This window comes from Ciona robusta, chromosome 7 (genome assembly GCF_009617815.1).
Source record: "Ciona robusta chromosome 7, ASM961781v2".
In the NCBI taxonomy this organism is placed as follows: Eukaryota; Metazoa; Chordata; class Ascidiacea; order Phlebobranchia; family Cionidae; genus Ciona; species Ciona robusta.
The window spans coordinates 6,669,960-6,688,823 of record NC_143241.1 but is presented as its reverse complement, the minus strand read 5'-3'; the positions used below and the strand labels follow the sequence as shown (position 1 = coordinate 6,688,823).

General features: G+C 32.7%; 2 protein-coding genes across 4 annotated transcripts in view; one reads left to right on the top strand and one right to left on the bottom strand.

Moving 5' to 3' along the window:
- LOC149734254 (ATP-dependent chromatin remodeler CHD1-like) overlaps nt 1–18,864 on the bottom strand; it is a 33,383-nt gene that overhangs the window by 1,170 nt on the left and 13,349 nt on the right. For 2 of the 3 annotated variants that reach the window (XM_089881284.1, XM_089881285.1), the window contains exons 14-37: nt 14,092–14,213; nt 12,557–12,773; nt 10,079–10,248; nt 9,711–9,818; nt 9,180–9,368; nt 8,622–8,781; nt 8,191–8,343; nt 7,746–7,967; nt 7,155–7,376; nt 6,836–6,955; nt 6,404–6,562; nt 6,047–6,246; nt 5,580–5,709; nt 5,071–5,216; nt 4,628–4,781; nt 3,858–4,052; nt 3,414–3,566; nt 2,945–3,049; nt 2,679–2,754; nt 1,981–2,215; nt 1,673–1,772; nt 1,414–1,515; nt 1,050–1,165; nt 23–76 (exon numbers count right to left, since the gene is read on the bottom strand). In XM_089881284.1, the coding sequence (XP_089737410.1) occupies nt 23–76; nt 1,050–1,165; nt 1,414–1,515; nt 1,673–1,772; nt 1,981–2,215; nt 2,679–2,754; nt 2,945–3,049; nt 3,414–3,566; nt 3,858–4,052; nt 4,628–4,781; nt 5,071–5,216; nt 5,580–5,709; nt 6,047–6,246; nt 6,404–6,562; nt 6,836–6,955; nt 7,155–7,376; nt 7,746–7,967; nt 8,191–8,343; nt 8,622–8,781; nt 9,180–9,368; nt 9,711–9,818; nt 10,079–10,248; nt 12,557–12,773; nt 14,092–14,213 (3,608 nt within the window). Of the gene's footprint in view, nt 1–22; nt 77–154; nt 714–1,049; nt 1,166–1,413; nt 1,516–1,672; nt 1,773–1,980; nt 2,216–2,678; nt 2,755–2,944; nt 3,050–3,413; nt 3,567–3,857; nt 4,053–4,627; nt 4,782–5,070; nt 5,217–5,579; nt 5,710–6,046; nt 6,247–6,403; nt 6,563–6,835; nt 6,956–7,154; nt 7,377–7,745; nt 7,968–8,190; nt 8,344–8,621; nt 8,782–9,179; nt 9,369–9,710; nt 9,819–10,078; nt 10,249–12,556; nt 12,774–14,091; nt 14,214–18,864 lie in introns of those variants that run through there. The other variant, XM_089881287.1, reaches the window with a different exon arrangement.
- LOC149734256 (uncharacterized) lies at nt 14,606–18,130 on the top strand. The gene is made up of 4 exons (XM_089881328.1): nt 14,606–15,182; nt 15,822–16,260; nt 16,553–16,644; nt 16,935–18,130. Exons 1-4 carry the CDS (start codon nt 14,950–14,952, stop codon nt 18,007–18,009), a joined length of 1,839 nt encoding a protein of 612 aa, XP_089737454.1. The 5' UTR covers nt 14,606–14,949; the 3' UTR covers nt 18,010–18,130.

The following is an 18,864-nucleotide window of genomic DNA, read 5'->3' as shown; positions in this document are numbered from 1 at the left end:
GTTACATGGCATGCAGCCTTACCTGTTAGCTTTCTCATCAGGGTGAGAATCAACAGTAGTCGGTTTGGTTGGTGGCCTGAGTTATACTTTAAGTTTTAACTTCAGCAAAACGTAGAAATGTTATACAACAAATACGATACATTACACATAAAAATAAGGAAAGAAGTGGAAATTTTATTCAAGATTTAAATCGATTTCACACACGATGATAAACGAACAACATTCTCATTCACTTGCACTTTCGTTTCCACCAAATACACGACGTTTCTGGATTACTAAGTCTCAAATTTTGGTCGGTAAACACTGGGGACCTGCTTCTACTGTGCAACACTGGATAATGCGTCTTAACTCGCTGATGGTCAACCGTATGCTCATAATCCTTATACGGCTCATGGTACCTGTACCTGTACCTTTGCCTGTAAACCTCACGTTCATAAGAACTATCAGCAGGTGGGTAGCTATGACTGGTTGCACTACAGTCACCATATGGTCCATATCTATGCCGTGACTGCATCGTACTAGCTGGGTTAAAGCTGGTACGCCCATACTCTTTATACTCGTGGCGTTTGTTAGACATATAAGGAGGGTTAGAGTTCCCATTTCTGTCTTTGTAACTGTGGTGATTTTGCCTTCTTTCTTTTCTATATTCCTGAGAAACGAACTTACATCTGTGATTGGAAGATTTCCCAATGCTGTGTCTACTGTTACCATTCCTGCATGCATCATATTAATTTGGAATGTTTTTAACTAGTGGCAAACAAAAAGATTTTCAGTGGATTGTTTTAAACTAGTAGTTTGAAACATGGAGTTTCTGTGTTAAAGTCTGTGCTAGAAAATATAGCTAAAGTCTGGCTTATTATATAAAATAATTGCTTAGTTTAAACATATATTTAAATATTCAATTAAAAAAATATTTTACAAAATGAACTGCAACACATGATTGAACCTCAGTGTACAGTCAGGAGCGTTTCAACTAAATGATAAAAAGATATTGGTTGTAAGCATTTTTACAACATTATTAATATACAGTAGAACAATAGTTTATTTACCTGTTTGCTGATTTTGAGTCATTTTCTGCCGGTTTTTCTTTACTAGGTGAAGTATGTGGTTCGTTGGTTTCTTTAGTATTTGGTGGCGTGGTTGACCGTTTCTTGTTTGTAAGTGACTATGTACAAAAATAGGTGTATGAATATAATATAAAGTCTGTTTATCTTTTAAAATACAATGGTGAAGACCATATTAAATAAAACAACAACGGGGAAAATCAGCAAAAAGCGGCAGTCATTAAAACGTGGTTCAGCTGAAACAGTAGTAAAGTAATGCTACCATGCATGGTGTACGGTAGAATATACGCAACACAATTTTGAAAATAACTTCTGTCAATAATTTTGCTAACAAATAATTTTAAGTTACTTTGTGTTGAATTTTTCTAGAACTTCCTGTGTTGTTTGGTTTTGTTGCAGGCGTTGTTGTTGTTGTTGTTGTTGATTTCTTTACTTCTGTAGGATCACTTTTCTAAAACAACAAGTTAAACATTACTATTTAAACTTACATCATAAAATAAATAATCAGAAAAACAGAAATTAAACTTAAAATTACAGATAATATCAAAACACTTTTGCAAAATTGTCATACAATTACATAAACTATTTAAAAAATAAAATATTTTTACTTTTTTGTCATGTTCCCGTTTCTTAATAGCTACCCTGTATAACTTATGAAGTTTCTCTGCGTTGTATTCCGTGAACTTTGAAACAAATATCCACAAATTCCTGCAAAGTTTAGGATTTAATTGAATGTTGCTTGCTGAATAAACTGTATATTCACAAAAAACTTATCACATTTACTAATAAAATTAATATTGAAGAACACACCAAACATCAATATTGTGTCTTGTTAGCTACAATATAGAGCAGCTTGAATTTCAAAAAACCTTAACCTTAATTTTAAATGACACACCACTAATAACTAAACAACAACCTTCGCAACTTTTTGATTCTTTCTGGGTCGTGAAGCTCCCTCAAACATTCAATAACACGGTCCCCTATCTGTAATAAACAGCGCAGCGTGTGGTCAACCCTGATCTGCTCTTCACTGCCCTCTGGTGCCGGTGGTGGCCGATTAAGTTGCTTAAGTGCACGCTTCACCGGTCGCAGACGTTCTTTACATTCGCGGAAAGTTTCAGCGTTTAATTCGCCTGAGAATTCGCTTGAACCTGGTAGATACAAATTAAAAGTTTTAGTTAGTTTAGGTTTTTTGATATTTTGATTAAATTTTTTGATAAAGTAAGTTAAATTTCCATTTAATTCGCTTGAACCTGGTGGATACAAATTAAAATGTTTAGTTAACTTTTAAAATTTGTTGATTAAGTTTTTTGATCATTTAATTAAATTTTAAGATGTTTTAATTAACTTTTTGGGTATTTTGATTAAATAAGTTTTAAAATATGTTGTTGGTATTTTGTTTCTTTTAGCTTATCTTATTTGGTGAATTATTATATGTGTTTCGTACAAATTTTATAGAATTTTTACAAAAATTGTGTTGTTACATTAGAATAATTCAAGTTGGTACTTGAGTAGACAGTAGACACGTTCTATTTAAAGAGTAATGTCGTAAAACATTTGATATTTAATAAAAATACACTTAATATTTATTAAATAAATAGTTCTTCTACATACCGACAGGAACAGGATCTGATTTGATCGTAATATGAACGGGTCCTTTGTTTTTATGCACCTTATTCTGCTGCTGATCCTAGAATAAAATCGAGTAACATTTTTATTTATTTTCAATACTCATTTTTACAGCAAAAAAATTTAAAAAAAAAACTTAATTTGTATAATAAAAACTTCTAAAATTTCATTAAATTTAAACTCAATTTGCCTAAAATAACTCCAAAACAAAAGTCGTATCACATATTTAAATTTAAAAATTCAAATCGCACCTTTGAGCTGCGTTTCCGACGTTTTTCCTTCGTACCGACCTCATTTAACTCCTGCTTAGTTAAATCAGCTTCAGCTGCTTTTCGTTTCCTACGTTTTCGTTTACCCTGTATGTTATTATGTATGTTACAATATTGTGGTTGTTGTAATGGTATAGTGTTTTATACTCTGGTATTTGTACAGTATGTTACATGCATATGTAACAATGCAGAAGTAGTTGGACCAATTCTGGTCTGAACCAAAGGTCCTTTAGCATGCTTCAGTATATGATCGTAACAGAAATTGCTCCAACCCAGTGGTCACTAATAGGTTGTACAAATTTTCAGCCATACAAAAAACAATTACCCATCAAATTACATTTTTATAACTCACAAACCTGTGCATGATATGCATAAATAAAGTTACCATAGACACTGTGCTATAGTTTAATAATTTCCATTTTAAAGAATAATTAAACAATAAAACATCAACCTCATCATGTGTTGCTACGATTCCACCATTTTCATGTTTTGCTGAGTCATGGTTTGCGGCAGAAACTGCTGTGTCAGCATCTACATCACTTCCTGTTGCATCAACTCGAGCCTTTGATTTAATTTTTCGACTTCCGCGTTTTGATTTTGTTCCCTGTTTTAATAGTATGTTGTTAAGTAAATATGAATGTAACTTATTTATCCTCACGTGGCGGAGCAATGACAGTCCTTATAACACAGGTGTTCTGTTTCATACACCTCATGCCAGCTTAAGAGTTACCAAGCATGTTACTTTGTGGGTGATTATCAATGTTAAAAAAAATTAAACACAAATTTACTGTTAGCAGAAATTCTTTTACACAAGATACTTACAAGAAAACTGTCTAAAGCACACACAAAAAAAAACAAAAAAATTACGAACTAATCTCTACTCCTATTTTCTTACCTTATCTGTGACAGGCGGGGCTCCTGGTTTGGGGTCTTTGTGGGGAACCCCCTTTCTCCGACTCCGATGTGTGGGTGTGGGTTGGGGAACCCCGGGGTGATTTTGATCTTGAGCTTTACGTAAAAGTTTGATGAGATATTCAGCTCGACTTTGTAGTTGTTTCGCTTGTGGTTTCTCGTTGTTTGGACGAAGTATCTAGGATGGTGAAATATATGTCATGTATATAGGAGTGTGTATATATATATATTAATATGTTATATATATATATAGTAGGGTGTTTTCAAGCATTTTTATAGTATAGTAAAGTGAGGGAAGATGGAACACCTGTTCAGCCTATCTTCTCATCCAATTTGGTAGTAAACAAAGAAAATTTAAAGATTTATACAGCCTATATATATACATAAAGGTGTTCTGCTTATATACAGTAGAGTAGAAGAAAATAGACCATGTTTTAATTATCTTTCTCGTCCCATTTGGTAATAAACAAAGGATATTTACAAAACTTTATATGTAAAAGTATAGAAATTTTACAGCAAGTACTTCATATTTTATCATTAACTACAAAGAGTCGCAAAATTTTTATAAGATTTAAAAGTTGCAAGCAAAAAGTTTAGAAAGCCCTATAATAACACGTAACAAAAATTAAAAATTAAAAAAAAACACAAGAAACTAATAAGAGATTCCACCTTTGGGGCAAAAAGTCCTAAAATAAACTATAATAACAGAAATTTAAACAAAAATTCACAAGTAATCAATAAAAGACATTCTACCTTTGTATCAAGTTTAAGTGAGGGATCGGCTTGTATTTGTTCCCAACTTCCCATCCCATATTCATATATTCCTATAAGCAGATGTGAATCATCACCCAACCCCCATGCACAGTCCCATACATACATTGGTCGAACCGGTATATTCAGGTGGAAACTGGAATAAACAGGTTTTAACATAATTTTGTTTAGAGAAAATTAGGTACCTATTTATATGTTATAATATGTAGTTAGATAAAATTAAATAAAACATTTTTAATTTTTGTTTAGAAACAAGACACAGTTATTTATTAAGTAAAAATGATAAAATAAGTTAAACATTTAAAAAAATACCTTTCATACACTGTGATTTTTTTGTGCATAAAAATATCAGCTTTTTCCAAATACAACTCGAGCACAAATAAAACATAAATCTAAAAAAACATTAACACCTAAATATATCTTACTTTTTTCTTTCCTCCGAATCTTTAGGAATAACATCAACAACAGGTTGAAGATCTTCTATGCATGCCAGGGTTGTTTTAACCGATACTGAAACACCAGCGAGACGGAATGAAGGCCCTCTACCTCTGCCATGTTTCTCTTCTTTTTCCTGAATATTTGTTGGTTAATTAGAGTTTTGTTAAACCTATAGATGACAATCCTTTTGTGGGAAAATGCATTGGTTAGATCTCATATCAAAGCAGACTAGAAAACATGGAATTTAAGCTCAATACTTATCAGACAAAAATAAAGTCAAAAAGATTATATATGAGATAAATAATTCGCCTAAAATGACATCAACGGTCTCAAATACATATAAAATATTAAAAAAAAAACAATTTGTTTTGTTTTATATCAAATTCCACAGAAGTTAAACAATAAAAAACTTTATACAAATTTGGTGTACAATGTTTTAAAAATACCCACCAAAAGCATTCAAATAAAAACAAACAAATCAACTGGTAAAACTTACATTTCCATCTTGTGAGTTTTTGACTTCATTGCTCATCTGTATCAACCTTGAATGAAGTTGTTCTCCAAGTCTACGAAGATCTGCCTCTGATTGTTCGCTGAGTTCTGCATCACGAGCTATCGCATCCAACCTGATTGTGAAAAAAAGATGGGACACCTTCAGCACATAATATCCAAATATTCTGATTGTGTTTTAAACAATTAACAACCATCTATGGGAGTCGAGAGGATACTGTTTTATAATTCTTTGAATGTTCTTTGTTTACTATCAAATGGGATGGGAAAAGGGAATGAAAAGAAGTCCCATCTCCCCCACACAACAATAAAAAAAATAGTAAGTATACAAAAATAAATTAAAAAGTTTTTCCCCCCAAAAAAACAACTGCAAATTAGATTGTATTTTCAATTACGCTAACAAAATACAGCCCTATAAGTTTAACACTGTACAGCATTTAATAGCCCACTCACCTGTTCAATGGATCACCAAACTTCCGAAAACTTCTGACGAACTTCCGAACTTCCGCAGTGGTGAATCCCTTCACATAATCCTCCCCTTCCACTCCTCCGGATCGTGGAGGTCTTCCTCTCCTCTTTGGCATCGATTCATCATCTTCTTCATCCGAAGATGCAGAATCTGATCCATTTTCGCTGTCACTTCGTCCTTGGGTCTGAAAATTTAAAAAAAATCAACAAAAAAATATATTAATTTTTTTTTAAAAAATAAAAAAATAAATCGAACAGAAAAATATAAAATTCAAAATAACATTTTTTTAGGTTAAAACATAGAAAAAAAAATTAAAAACTATCCTTAAAAACTTTTCTTACCTTCATTTTCTTTCTTGCTCTTCTTGGAAGGTAAAGCTCGGCTTCTTGTTTGAGTCGATTCTCCTCCTCGATCTTCTTCCGATCCTTCTCAGGGATGATGTTCTCCCAATCTTTGCTCACCTGGATCGGCTCCTCTTCATCCAGAGTGAATGTAGCAACCTTTGAGAAACAAGAGTAAAAATATGAATGTGCACGTAGTTTATTAAAAAAAAGAATGTGCACATAGTTTAATAGGAAAAAATGAATGTGTACATAAAGTTATTAAAAAATAGAGTGCAGGTAGTTCATTGGGAAAAAATAGAGTGTGCCTGTAGTTTATTAGAAATAAATAAAAGCACAATCAGTTTTTTACCTTTTTAGGGAAGTTGTTATTTCATGTGGTTGAGGTCCTACAGCGTGAACTTACTAAGTATAAAAAATCGGCAAACTTACATTGAAAGCAGACAGTAGTTCATCCCCCACTCCCATGCTTGGTTGATCTTGTCTTGTTTCTGCTCGTCTTAATATTTCATCTATGTCACATTCGGGTTCTTTTTCCTCACCCTCGGCCTCCTGCAGTGATGCCAGGTATTATAAGGCAAGTGTTGCCAGTGATATTTAAAAAATAAATTTTTGAAAACTTATTTTTTTAAACAGAGTTGCAAACTTTATAAAAATTAAAATGATTCGGTGATATATAAATTTTTATAGGTTTATATTAAGTTTTACAAAACAAAAATGATTATTTATACAAACAAAATAACAAAAATACCTGAAACAATTCTTCTGCACCAAATTTAAGGATAGCGCTCAATTCATCTTTATTAAACGGGTTGTTTGTTGTTGAAGATGGGGTTGAGGTTTTGAAGAGGACCGTCTTCCCAGATGTGTCCATCCTCTGGATCACAAGATGATCAAGAACCATCTTCTTCTTTGCTCTTTCAATGATGTCCTCTTCCACACTTCCAGCACACACAAGTCGATATATGTTCACCTGGTAAAGTTGTAGATGGATTATTCGCTAAATACAGTACTGTGGGGTAAGACCGGATATCGTTAGCACCGAATTCCCATTTTTCCTGATATTGTTTTGAACAACTAAAACCGCTCATTTAAAGTCGCGGTGCTATGAGTATATAACTTAACAATGGCAAAAGAAAGGAGGCGAAACAGCTCCTATTATACTAGACTCTTCTAAACGGTGAATAAGTGTAAAAATTTTACGTGTTATGGGTAATAGGACCTAGACCATTGGCCCATTATCGCAAATTTCAACATTTATCTACCTGTTATAAGAGTTTTGGGGCAATGTGCCAAATTTGGTTTAAATTTTAGATTCTTCCCACCCGTATAAAACACGCACCTGATTCTTTTGTCCGATCCGATGAGCTCTTGCTTGCGCTTGAAGATCATTCATCGGATTCCAATCCGAATCGAATATGATGACGGTATCGGCAGTTGCGAGGTTGATCCCAAGACCTCCTGCTCTCGTTGAGAGGAGGAAGCAAAAGTCCTCTGATCCTTCAGCGTTAAAGTGATCAAGTGCTCGTCGACGAAGATCGCTGCTCACTGATCCGTCTAATCTCTGGGAGGATAAAAAGATTTTGAAATGAGGACTTTTTTGATCTTAAATATATTTTGACTGAAAAATGTTTTATAAAAAAATATGACAAAAGAAAAATTAGAAAAAAAAGGAAATACGAAAAACAGAAAATTAAAAAAAGAAGAATCTTATAAAAAAAAATTGTAAAAAAGAAGAATCATATAAAAAAAAGAAAAAAAAGAAGAGAAATATAAATAATAGTTACCTGAAACTGCAGCCTCCTGACCACGAGGTATTCCTGTATGATGTCCAACATCCTAACCATCTGTGAGAAGATGAGGACTCGGTGTCCGTTCTCCTTTAATCGGATGAGGAGTTTATCAAGGAGAATCATCTTCCCACTGTTCCTTAGCAGGACCTGGATGTTGTGGGGATTATTTATTAGAAACTGATACTTTTTGTAGTATTGGTATTATATATAGTAGAGTCGGGAAGATGAGACACCTTTTCGCTCTACTTTCTCATTCCATTTGGTAGTAAACAAAGAACATTCAAAAAATATAAAACTGTATCCTCAAAACTTCCGTAGACCATTCTTATTTCCCTACTATGTAGTAAATTGAAATTAACCACTTTGCCCTGGCTCTAGCTTAAAAAAAACCAAACAATTAAAACAACCACCACCCTAACCCTTACCTTCAGCAACATCTCTGAGCTTGTGGCTTCTGTTTCAGGAGCTTTTACAAGGAAAGCATGATTGCAACATTTCTTCAACTCCATGATGATGTTACAAAACGAAGTAAAACTACCACGACCACCTTTCGTAAGAGCAGCGTAGTTTTTCGTCAACAACCACCTAGCAAACAAAGTTATGTTAAATTTCAGGTATTCTTCAATGTTTTTAAAAAAGTGCATCTAATTACATGTTTAAGTTATGTAAAAAAATTAGGCTTTAAAAAATAGCTTATTACAAAGCAATCTGAGTTCTTGTGTATGCTGAAAAACTATAACAATGTCAATCAAATATATGTGCTTATCAAAACTTTTTTATTAAATAATGGCTGAGTGTAACAACCACGTAACGGTCATATATTTCATTTATTCCTCTGAATATGATAGTGAAGAAAAAAAACAGAGAGAAATAAATTAGCAACAAACTAATTGTTGAAATTATGCTAGGAAAGGCTTTTTTTACAATGAATAATCCTCTTTTAATAAAACAACAAATAAACAGAAAAGTTGCACCTGACTCACTTATAATATTGTTTCTGCAATGAAGACATAGGAACTCGCAATATTTGTTCAACTTTTGACGGCAAGGACTTTTCAACTTCTTTCTTCACTCGTCGAAGTAAAAAAGGTTGCAACACTTTGTGTAATGAGGTGTATCCTGAATCACGGTTCTTTGCGTGCTCTTCTTCAAAATCAGACCATGTTTCAAACCTGGAATGTATTAACGTAACAAATATACTACTGTACTGTGGGGTAAGATGGAAGACCTTTTGCACACATTATCCAAATATTCTGATTGTGTTTTAAACAATTAACAACGGTCCATGGGAGTCGTGAGGATATGGTTATATAATTCTTTGAATGTTCTTTGTTTATTACTAAATGGGGCAATTAAAAAGAATGAAAAGGTGTCCCATCATCCCCCACCTCTTTAAGAGTCCTGGGAATTGAAGCTACAGTTGTGTGAATATTTTTTGTTTACTATAAAATGGGATGACAAAAACATTGAAAATGTTACTCATCTTACCCCACCCTACTGTAAAAAGTACTTACTTATCAGGCATAATGAAATGCAGTAGGGCCCATAACTCTTTCAATGAGTTTTGAAGCGGTGTACCGGTTATAAGAAGGCGATGGTTTGATTTGAATTCTTTCAACGAACTGTATTTAAAATAAATATTTTAATTTGTGGATATTTTGGAATATGGTAGATTTTCAATTCACTTTTTTATCTTAAATTTTTGTATGGCTGGCAATTTTAAGAACCCATCAGTGCAGTGCAATAAAAATTATTAGTAATATGATCACTCCCAAGTAATTTGATTATTCCCTAATGACGTCTTGCCAGATTACTGACAAAACGTTGGAAATACTATGATTTTTTATACCAGATGAGATGTTGAAGAAAGTAAAATACGAACCGATAAAGAAGAGAATCATCATTTTTGAGCCGATGTGCTTCGTCTACAGCAATAACAGCCCATGAATGAGAACCAAGAAAGGATTTATCTTTAAGTAGAATCTCATACGACGTTAACACAGCGTTGAACTTGTAATGTTTGTTGGGAAACATCCATTCTACTTCACGGATCTGGAAAAGGATATTTAATGTTTTAAAACATTTTATATGGGTGAGATCTTATCGCAAGGCATGCCAAGGGGGCATCACATGCAGACCAGAATTAGCCCATAGTTTAATAATTTAATATTTTCCATATAGGTGAACCTAAACCCTTAAGGAAGTTGGCCTATAGTTTAATATGAGTGAGGACCAACAGCAAAACATTCAATAGGGCCAGAGTTATACTATTTTAAAATATTCTATTTGGGTGTAATGCAGATAAGACAGCAGAGTTGTCCCATTATCCCACATTTTATTATATTCTATATTGGTGAGGTACTATAGAGAGGCATATCCGGTGATCTGGGATATAGGCCAGAGTTACCTATATTTTAATAATAACATGTACCTTTTCTCCCATATGTTTAAATTAAGCAAAGATTGTGTTTTGATCTGACCTGATATAATAAATTCTCACATATTTTCTACAAAAGAATATATATCTGCCAAACAATGAGACAGCAGAATAGATTATTTGTCAATGTGTGTGCAGCTGCTCTTCATATTATTGTTATTTATGTGTTGTTTTTTAAAAAAGACATCAGTTTTCACAGAAGGCAGTAAATTTGAGGCTGTTTACAGTTGATAACTTGATTGCTTTTAAGTTAAATTCATAGCCAAATCAATTCCTAAAATTAACTCCTAAACCTACGTCAGAGAAGTCTGTTACCCACTATGTTTTGAAGTTATAACTTAAAATTGTTTTTATTCTGGATAGCTAACAACATAAAATATATTTGTAAAGGGGATTTTACAAAAAAACAGTGACTCGCTTACCCTCAAGTCCCAACTATTTATTTTGTCAGTTTTTAGGTGAAAACTTGTCAGTTCTAACTTGCAGGATCGGAAATGCAATTACACGTCTTTATAAAATACTACAGAAATTCCTACCCTATTACGCTTGCTATGATTAATAGGTATATGATGACATTTGCACAATACTACATAATGACGTCTGCATAATAATCAGAAGTAGTGTTGATGATTACAAATTACCCCAACATGGTAGCAATACTGCGTAACACTCCGCTTCCGTTATATGTCACACAATTTATATTAATGACATTGCAAAACACAATACACGATATAGTATGCAAGTCATGGGAGAGGAAGTAATAGCTATCTGGGACGTCTGTTGGATAAGACAGTGTAACTAGTCTGCAAGATAAGAAACGTAGCATAAGACACATATAGACAGTCTGTGGCGTAAGACAAAAGTGCATTTAGTCTGTATTGTAGCAGAATACATATATCATAATACATTGATACCTGGTCTGCAGGATAAGAGACACAGCATAGGACACAAAGGTATTTATAGTCTGTAGCATATTACACATATTTATCAAATATGTCAGTTCTGAAAATATAATGTGTGACCTAGTGTTGCGATAGAAGGCAGAAGAACTATGCAAATATGTCTGAAGGTTCACTTGTTTGAGCATAAAGAACAATAGCATAGTCATATAACAGGATAGTCACGTATTATTTTAGCATGATATAACGTTACAGGTGGTTTAATAGCACTCGTGCATATTTTGGTCAAGATTTTCTTAGTGATATATAACTGTAGATATTATTTTTATTTGTTTTAAATTATTGTAATATTTCTGCAAAAGCAGTTTGCAGCAATTAATACTAACAGCAATTAAAATTTAGCATCAGTTTAATTTGCATGCACGATTTCAATATTGAATTACTATTCAAAATGGTGTATTGTTTCCGCTAGATAAGATAGGTTTATGTAAGATTTTAATAGGAAAAAAGAAAATCATAGGAAGGAACCTCATGTTCCATCTAGCTTAACCACACAGTAGCTTGGTGTCAGTTTTACCACCATAATTTAGATTAATTATTTGCACAGCCTATATGAGGTATATGTAATGTGAAAGTGGGGTATTAAGTTACTAATCCAGCAGATTGCTTGTACCAGGTGGACATATATAAATATATGCATCATGGTGGTGTATATATATTAGTGCCATTTTTTTAAGCGTTCTAAAATGCTAAGGGTAATTTGAGATTTTAGTCAGTTAAATGTAGCCAACATTTTTAACCATTTAATTGAAAATGTGGTTTTAGCCGCAAGCTTGTTTTAATAACTGCCGTTTTGTTGCAATAATGCTATCTTTTATGCATTTTAATGTAGAGAAAAGAGATTCTCTGATAAAGTCTTGCGGATAGCAGAGTAAACGTCAGAAATACACTAGGTTTTACACCAGATGAGCCGCTAAAAGATTATGTATAAATAAGTAATAATAGGAAAACCTTTTAAACGTACCGTGGCTCTGCTGCTCTGGTCTCCCATGTATACAATAACGTTCATATAGGGCGCCCATGTTTGAAACTCCACTTGCCAGGAAGTCATAGTAGACAGTGGTACGATGATGAGAAACAATCCATACAGCTCATGCGTGTGGTAGAGATATGATAGGAAAGATATGCTTTGTATTGTTTTACCAAGGCCCATCTCGTCCGCAAGTATTACGCTGTTGCCTCTGCGAAAATACGTCCACAATGAGTCACTGGTTGTTTGGACAGCATTGAAAATGATTTTCCTGGTGCAAGCTGTATGCTGCATTACTGTACTGTATATTATATTAATGCAAGCTGTGTATAGAAATTTCAGTTTTAGCTTCGACAGTTTTATTTTTATTACATAATTATGGAAGGTGTGAAATATAGCTACATCATGTAAGTACCACTTCACTGCATTTCTAGATTCAAACAGAAACAGAATGTAGTTATAGAAAAATAAAATGACTGCAGTTGATAAATTTAGAAATTTAAGGATATTGCCTGATAGTAGTCGTAGTAAAATAGTAATATTATTTATTCTTTTACCAGAAAAATAATGATTTTCAAAGAACCATGACAAACAAGCAGACACAATGTACGTATTCAGTTTCTCACTCTGGTGGCTTAGTCAGAATAAAATAAGCAACAAAATTCAGTACTTGTCAATACAACAATATTGTTGCAGATTTTTATTCAAATGTAATTGATAGTGAGTTGAATAATCAATACTAATTGAACAGTATCGCGAATGAGACTGCGGTAGTACGCAAATGAGCTTTTTAACAAACTAGGCAAAAATTTAAAGAAAAGTATAATTTAAGAACAGTAATAATTTTAAGCGCGAATTGTTTTTAAACAGCAAAATCATAGTATGTATGGCAGCCATTAAAAGTAGTAAATGCGACAGTTACAAGATATAGTAATAGTAATATTAACCTAATTTAAGATATAGTGATAGTAAAAAAACTTACTCTTACTAGATGTTTAAACAGTAATATTAACTCACTTTTTAAAGTTATAGTGATACTAATGTATTGTAACAGGTAACAAGATATATAGTAGGGTAGGGTAAGATGGAACACATTTTTATTTCATTTTCTCATCCCATTTGATAGTAAACAACGAACATTTAAAGAATTAAAAAAACGTACCCCCATGACTCCCGTACACTGTTAATTGTTTAAAACACTATCAGGATATTTGGATAGTACGTTCTAAAGGTGTCCTATCTTCCCTCACAGTACTATAGTATTAGTGAAATTAACTGTTTTAAGATATATTTTAAACAATGACATAAACTTACTTGCCTGATTATTTTAACTGTTAGTGTGGTGATTTTAACTGATAGTGTGGTGATTTTAACTGATAGTGTGGTGATTTTAACTGATAGTGTGGTGATTTTAACTGATAGTGTGGTGATTTTAACTGTTAGTGTGGTGATTTTAACTTGCTGTTGTTAATAGAATTTAAATATGGATATTAACTTACTGTTAACAGTATATAGTAATATGAACTTACTTGCACCATGAGTGTGCCAGCCAGTTAACACCTTGTAGTTGGTAATCGCGCAGTTGTAGTTTGCCCTGAAACCAGTCTGGCTGTCGAGACATTGGGACAAAACGTGGACGTTGGCGTAATACCTGGGAAATGTGGTTCATACATTACATTGCTTAAGTAGACTTGATATTTATAAGGAAATTTGGTTATATGTATGTTAATTTAGGATTAAAGTTTCTTTTTTCGCAATTCTTACAAAATAGGTTCCACTACATTACTAAAATAGACTTGTAATTGTAATATAAAAGTGGTTATGTATAGGTTAATTATGGATTTAGATTTTCTAAATGTTGTTTTGTATACAAAATACCAATAAGATTGCTTTTATTTTGTACCAATAGCACAAACATAAGTTAATTTTTTTCTGTGTATAAATGTATTAAAAATTCCAACTATATATATTTAAAACCATGAATGCAATAAGTAATATTCACTTTAATACAATACCAATGTGGTAGAAAAAATATGTTTATTATATATATATATACATTTTGTTTAAAAAAAATTATTGAAAAATCCATTTTAATGGATTTTAATGTATTTTTATTAGCTATACATAGATTTATAAAAATGTTTAAAAAAAATAAAAAAACATTTTAATGTAACTTTTGTTTGCCATACATAGGTTTATAAATATTCTCTGAAATGTGTCTGCTGTTTGTGCAAATTACTGTTGAGTTCTGTGAATTACCATTACACCTAATTACGTATTTAATTCTTTGTATTTCAGGAGATAGAATCAAAAGGAAATCCCCCATATTGCGTAATATGTTTCTAATATAGCAATAATACTACTGAGGCTTAATCTGAAATTCCAAAATGCAATTAAAAATAATAGGCAGCGTGATTTCGATCACGATAATAATTCACATGATCATAATCGTGATGGGTGAAAACAATATTATCACGTGCATGAACATTAACACTAACTGTTGGGATAATATGAATATGAACTTAGTTCAAAAAGGATTACAATCCACCAATTCTACACAACTTCTAGGGTATATAACCTCCTTAATGAACAATAAAGGACATCTTTTACTAGTAAATAGGTAAGTTGTAGGTTTACATAACATAGTTTTTATTTAATCCCTGTGAAAATTGAAGGTCATATTTTTAAAAATCGAAAAGAAGGGGGGGATCAACAGCAAAACGATAGTCGTTAAAATACGCTATAGATAAAAAGTGTAGAAAATGGCGTCAGTTAAGAAGTGAGGCCGTTGAACACTTAAAGGCATGAAAGACATGTTTATTGCAGGGAGTCGTGCAGCGCTTTTTAATGACTCATATAGGAAAATGTGATATTAGTAATAACTAATTAGACTCATATATCTGAAAAGTTTTGCTCAATAAATCTGATGTGCATGAAATCAGAGCAATGTAACTGAATGTGTGAAACCTGCAGTTTAAATATTTGTATATCAGTTACACTAAACTCTTTTTGACATGCACATTTTAAATACTTTCCAATTAAAACAAACAGTAATCTCTTAAGATTCTAAAGTGAAAATTGATGATTTTTTGTGCATAACACATTATTCGTAGTGGCATACACCTGCAAACTTAGTATATTTTCAAATGCTAACAAAAACTTAACTATTAATATTATAAAATAAAAATATTTATGAATTTGTGTATAACACAATTTATGTAGTTAATACAGTAAATAAAACTTTGTTAATTCATCACAGAAAAGCATTCTCAGTTGCACAAAATGGCGTAAAGACTCTTCTCATAAAGTTGGTGGGACTTGGATATTTTATACAACATCCACCTGGAGCTTGGGAGTGTTATGACAACATATATGACAACCATACATGTGGAAAGCACTGCTTTGGTGTGGTGTATGGAAATGGGAGTGTATCATTAGGAACTATGGGGCATGGAAAAGATACAGTGAATGCTACAGCCCTGTTTAATGCTACAAGTAACACTGTAGCAGCAGCAGTGACTTGGCAGAATTATTCAACAGATGTTGTAGTACAAAGGATTTTATTTTCCAAGATGGTACCAGTATTAGACGCTGTATTTGTGGATGGAAAGAAAGAAGTTATACCGAAAGTAACTTCATATGTGCTTGATGGCTACAGAGGACCAGTGGAAGAAAGTGAACTTTTAAACAATGAACAGGTTGGAACTGGTTTGAGGCAGTTTAAACTAAAACAGAATCAATTGTTTTAAAATTCAATTGCATTATGAGTTTATAAGCTTTTTTTCCCTATTTGTTAAGTTTATGGTCTCTTTGTTTTGACAAGACATTTTTAATGACAGGAAAACAATATCCGCACTTATTTGGGTTTTTAGTTTAAAAACTTTTGTAGCACATTGCAAATAATATACCGAAAGTAAATTGGAAAATTTTTGACCTTTAATAAAAAAAGGTTAATTTTGTATCTGTTGAGTAAAATCTTTTTGTTTGCAGGTTACTTTCCATAAAAGGAAAAACCGAGCTTTTATTTCTTGTGCTGTGGTACTACACGGTGGTCAGATCAATGTAAGGAATTGTTCAATCAGGTAATTTCAATACATTGGTACAAGTGGTTAGATAAGTGACCACAAAATTAGGTGGGAACTTGCAAGTACACACAAGGTGTGTGAAATAGAAAACCTATGTTATAACAACTGCGATTTCCTCGCCACGCGAGGATAAATAAGTTACATATGTCGTAACTGGCAAGGAGGCACAAGATATATGAAACTAAACACCCTCGTTATAATGATTGTCGCAACCCTGCCACGCCAGAGAAAATAAGTTTCATTTATTTATACAAATTGTATGAATATGAACTGTCTTTTTATTTCAGGAAATTAGGGGATGAGATAACATGCGAGTGTCAACATGCTGCAACTATTACTGTTGTGACGCAAATCAAAGACGCAAGACAGTTTCTATCAGAAAAAATAGTTGCACGAATTTTCACACTTTCCGCAGAGATATTAGCATTGATCATAATGTCCACTACTGCTATGTTACTTGCAGTTTTAATCAGAAAAACTAAATCAATGAGAACTTCAAGCGTTCAACCAACCAGGTTGGGGCTGGTCTGCGCCTTTTGTGGCTTTTACCTTTCCCTGCTTGCGTCTCGGATAGTTTCTGTGTATTATGGCCCAAAAACGATGTGTCATGCTGCAACCTTTTTCGTTCACTTTTTTCTGCTAGCAACTTTCACTTGGGTGAGCCTGGAAGCGGCCGTGCTATTTTTCTTCATCGTTTACAATAGTTTTAAAAGGAAAATCTTCTCCACAAAAGTCATCCACTTATTTGGGTGGGGGATTCCTTTTCTAATAGCTGGGACTGTGATCATAGTTGGAGTAAATGAGGGCCAATACACGACGCAATACCAAAATTATGTAATAGAGGAAGAAAACAATGAATTGGTCCTCCCAGGAGGACAGTCTTATCTACAATGCACGTTACCACACAGAAAAACAGTTAACTGGGCAGTCCTATTGCCAGTGGTAGTTGCTTGTGCATGGAACACTATGGTCTTAATAACTGTATGCTTGAAGGTGCTAAAGCTTTCATACAAGGCCGAGAAACAGATGAGGCCTTCTGAAGGTGGGAATGGAAAGCAGCATAACGTGCAACACGCTATGAAAGATGCAGGAAAAGCATTATTGAAACTGATGCCTATTCTTATCATCCCATGGCCAATTTCATTTGCATTGTTTCTTACTGACCCATTACGAGAACCAGACAAATATCTTGTATTGTTTGTTATAGACACTGTCTTGCTATGCATACAGGCTGTCTGCCTATTTTTTATTTTTATTGTATTTAACACAGAAGTAAGAAATGCATTAAGAACTCAAAAGATCAATTTTTGTTGGCTAAACGAGAAGCCAAGGTTTAATAAAAGTATGAACTATGAACCTTAAATAGCTCAATATAGTGTAATATTTATCATTAGTGTTTTGTTTTTAATATAAACTACCTTTTAAACTACCTTTTTGGTTTTTTATTCAATGTTACACAAAATTTAATAAAACAGACGTGAAACACATGTCGTTTTTATTAAAAATGTGTTTGCGTAAACAGAGGGGCATATGATAGGACTACATACATATAGTTTTCATTAAAGTAAAAAAAATACCTAAATTAATCGCTCGACTTTTGAAACATTAAAAATGTTTAGTACTGCTTGTAAAGTGAAAGGCAAGCTTAAAAAACAGTTTTAGACCGACAATTTTAATTTTGTTGGCACAATATATTAAGTGTTTTAACTTATTAACATTATACAGTTAATGTATCTACAATGCTATTACTTTTTAATTTATTTACTATCTAATATGAAACAGGAATGATATTATGATAAAACTATGACGATATTTACGTTACAGGAAGTTAAGAAAAACTCAAGTGAATTGTGGCATGATGAAAATAAAACACAAGTCTGATTCATGTCACAAAACATGAGACGCAGTTTCAATAACAGATTTATAGCGCGTTTAATATTGTTGCAGATACACAGACATATTTTAGGAATTTAAAAGTATAAAAAAGTTTTTTTTATGCAAGAATTTAGCATTGCTTAGTTCTGCTTTTTGGTGTGTTACTCCAAATTAGTGATTTGGTTCATTTGAAACCTATTTATAGTTAGTGCATTTGATATTGTTTCAGTTACACACATTTCAGGAATTAAGAGCATAAAAAAGTTTTTATGCAAGAATTCCTCATTGTTTAGTTCTGTTTTTTAGTGTGTTATTTCAAATTGGTGATATGTTTGGCGGATT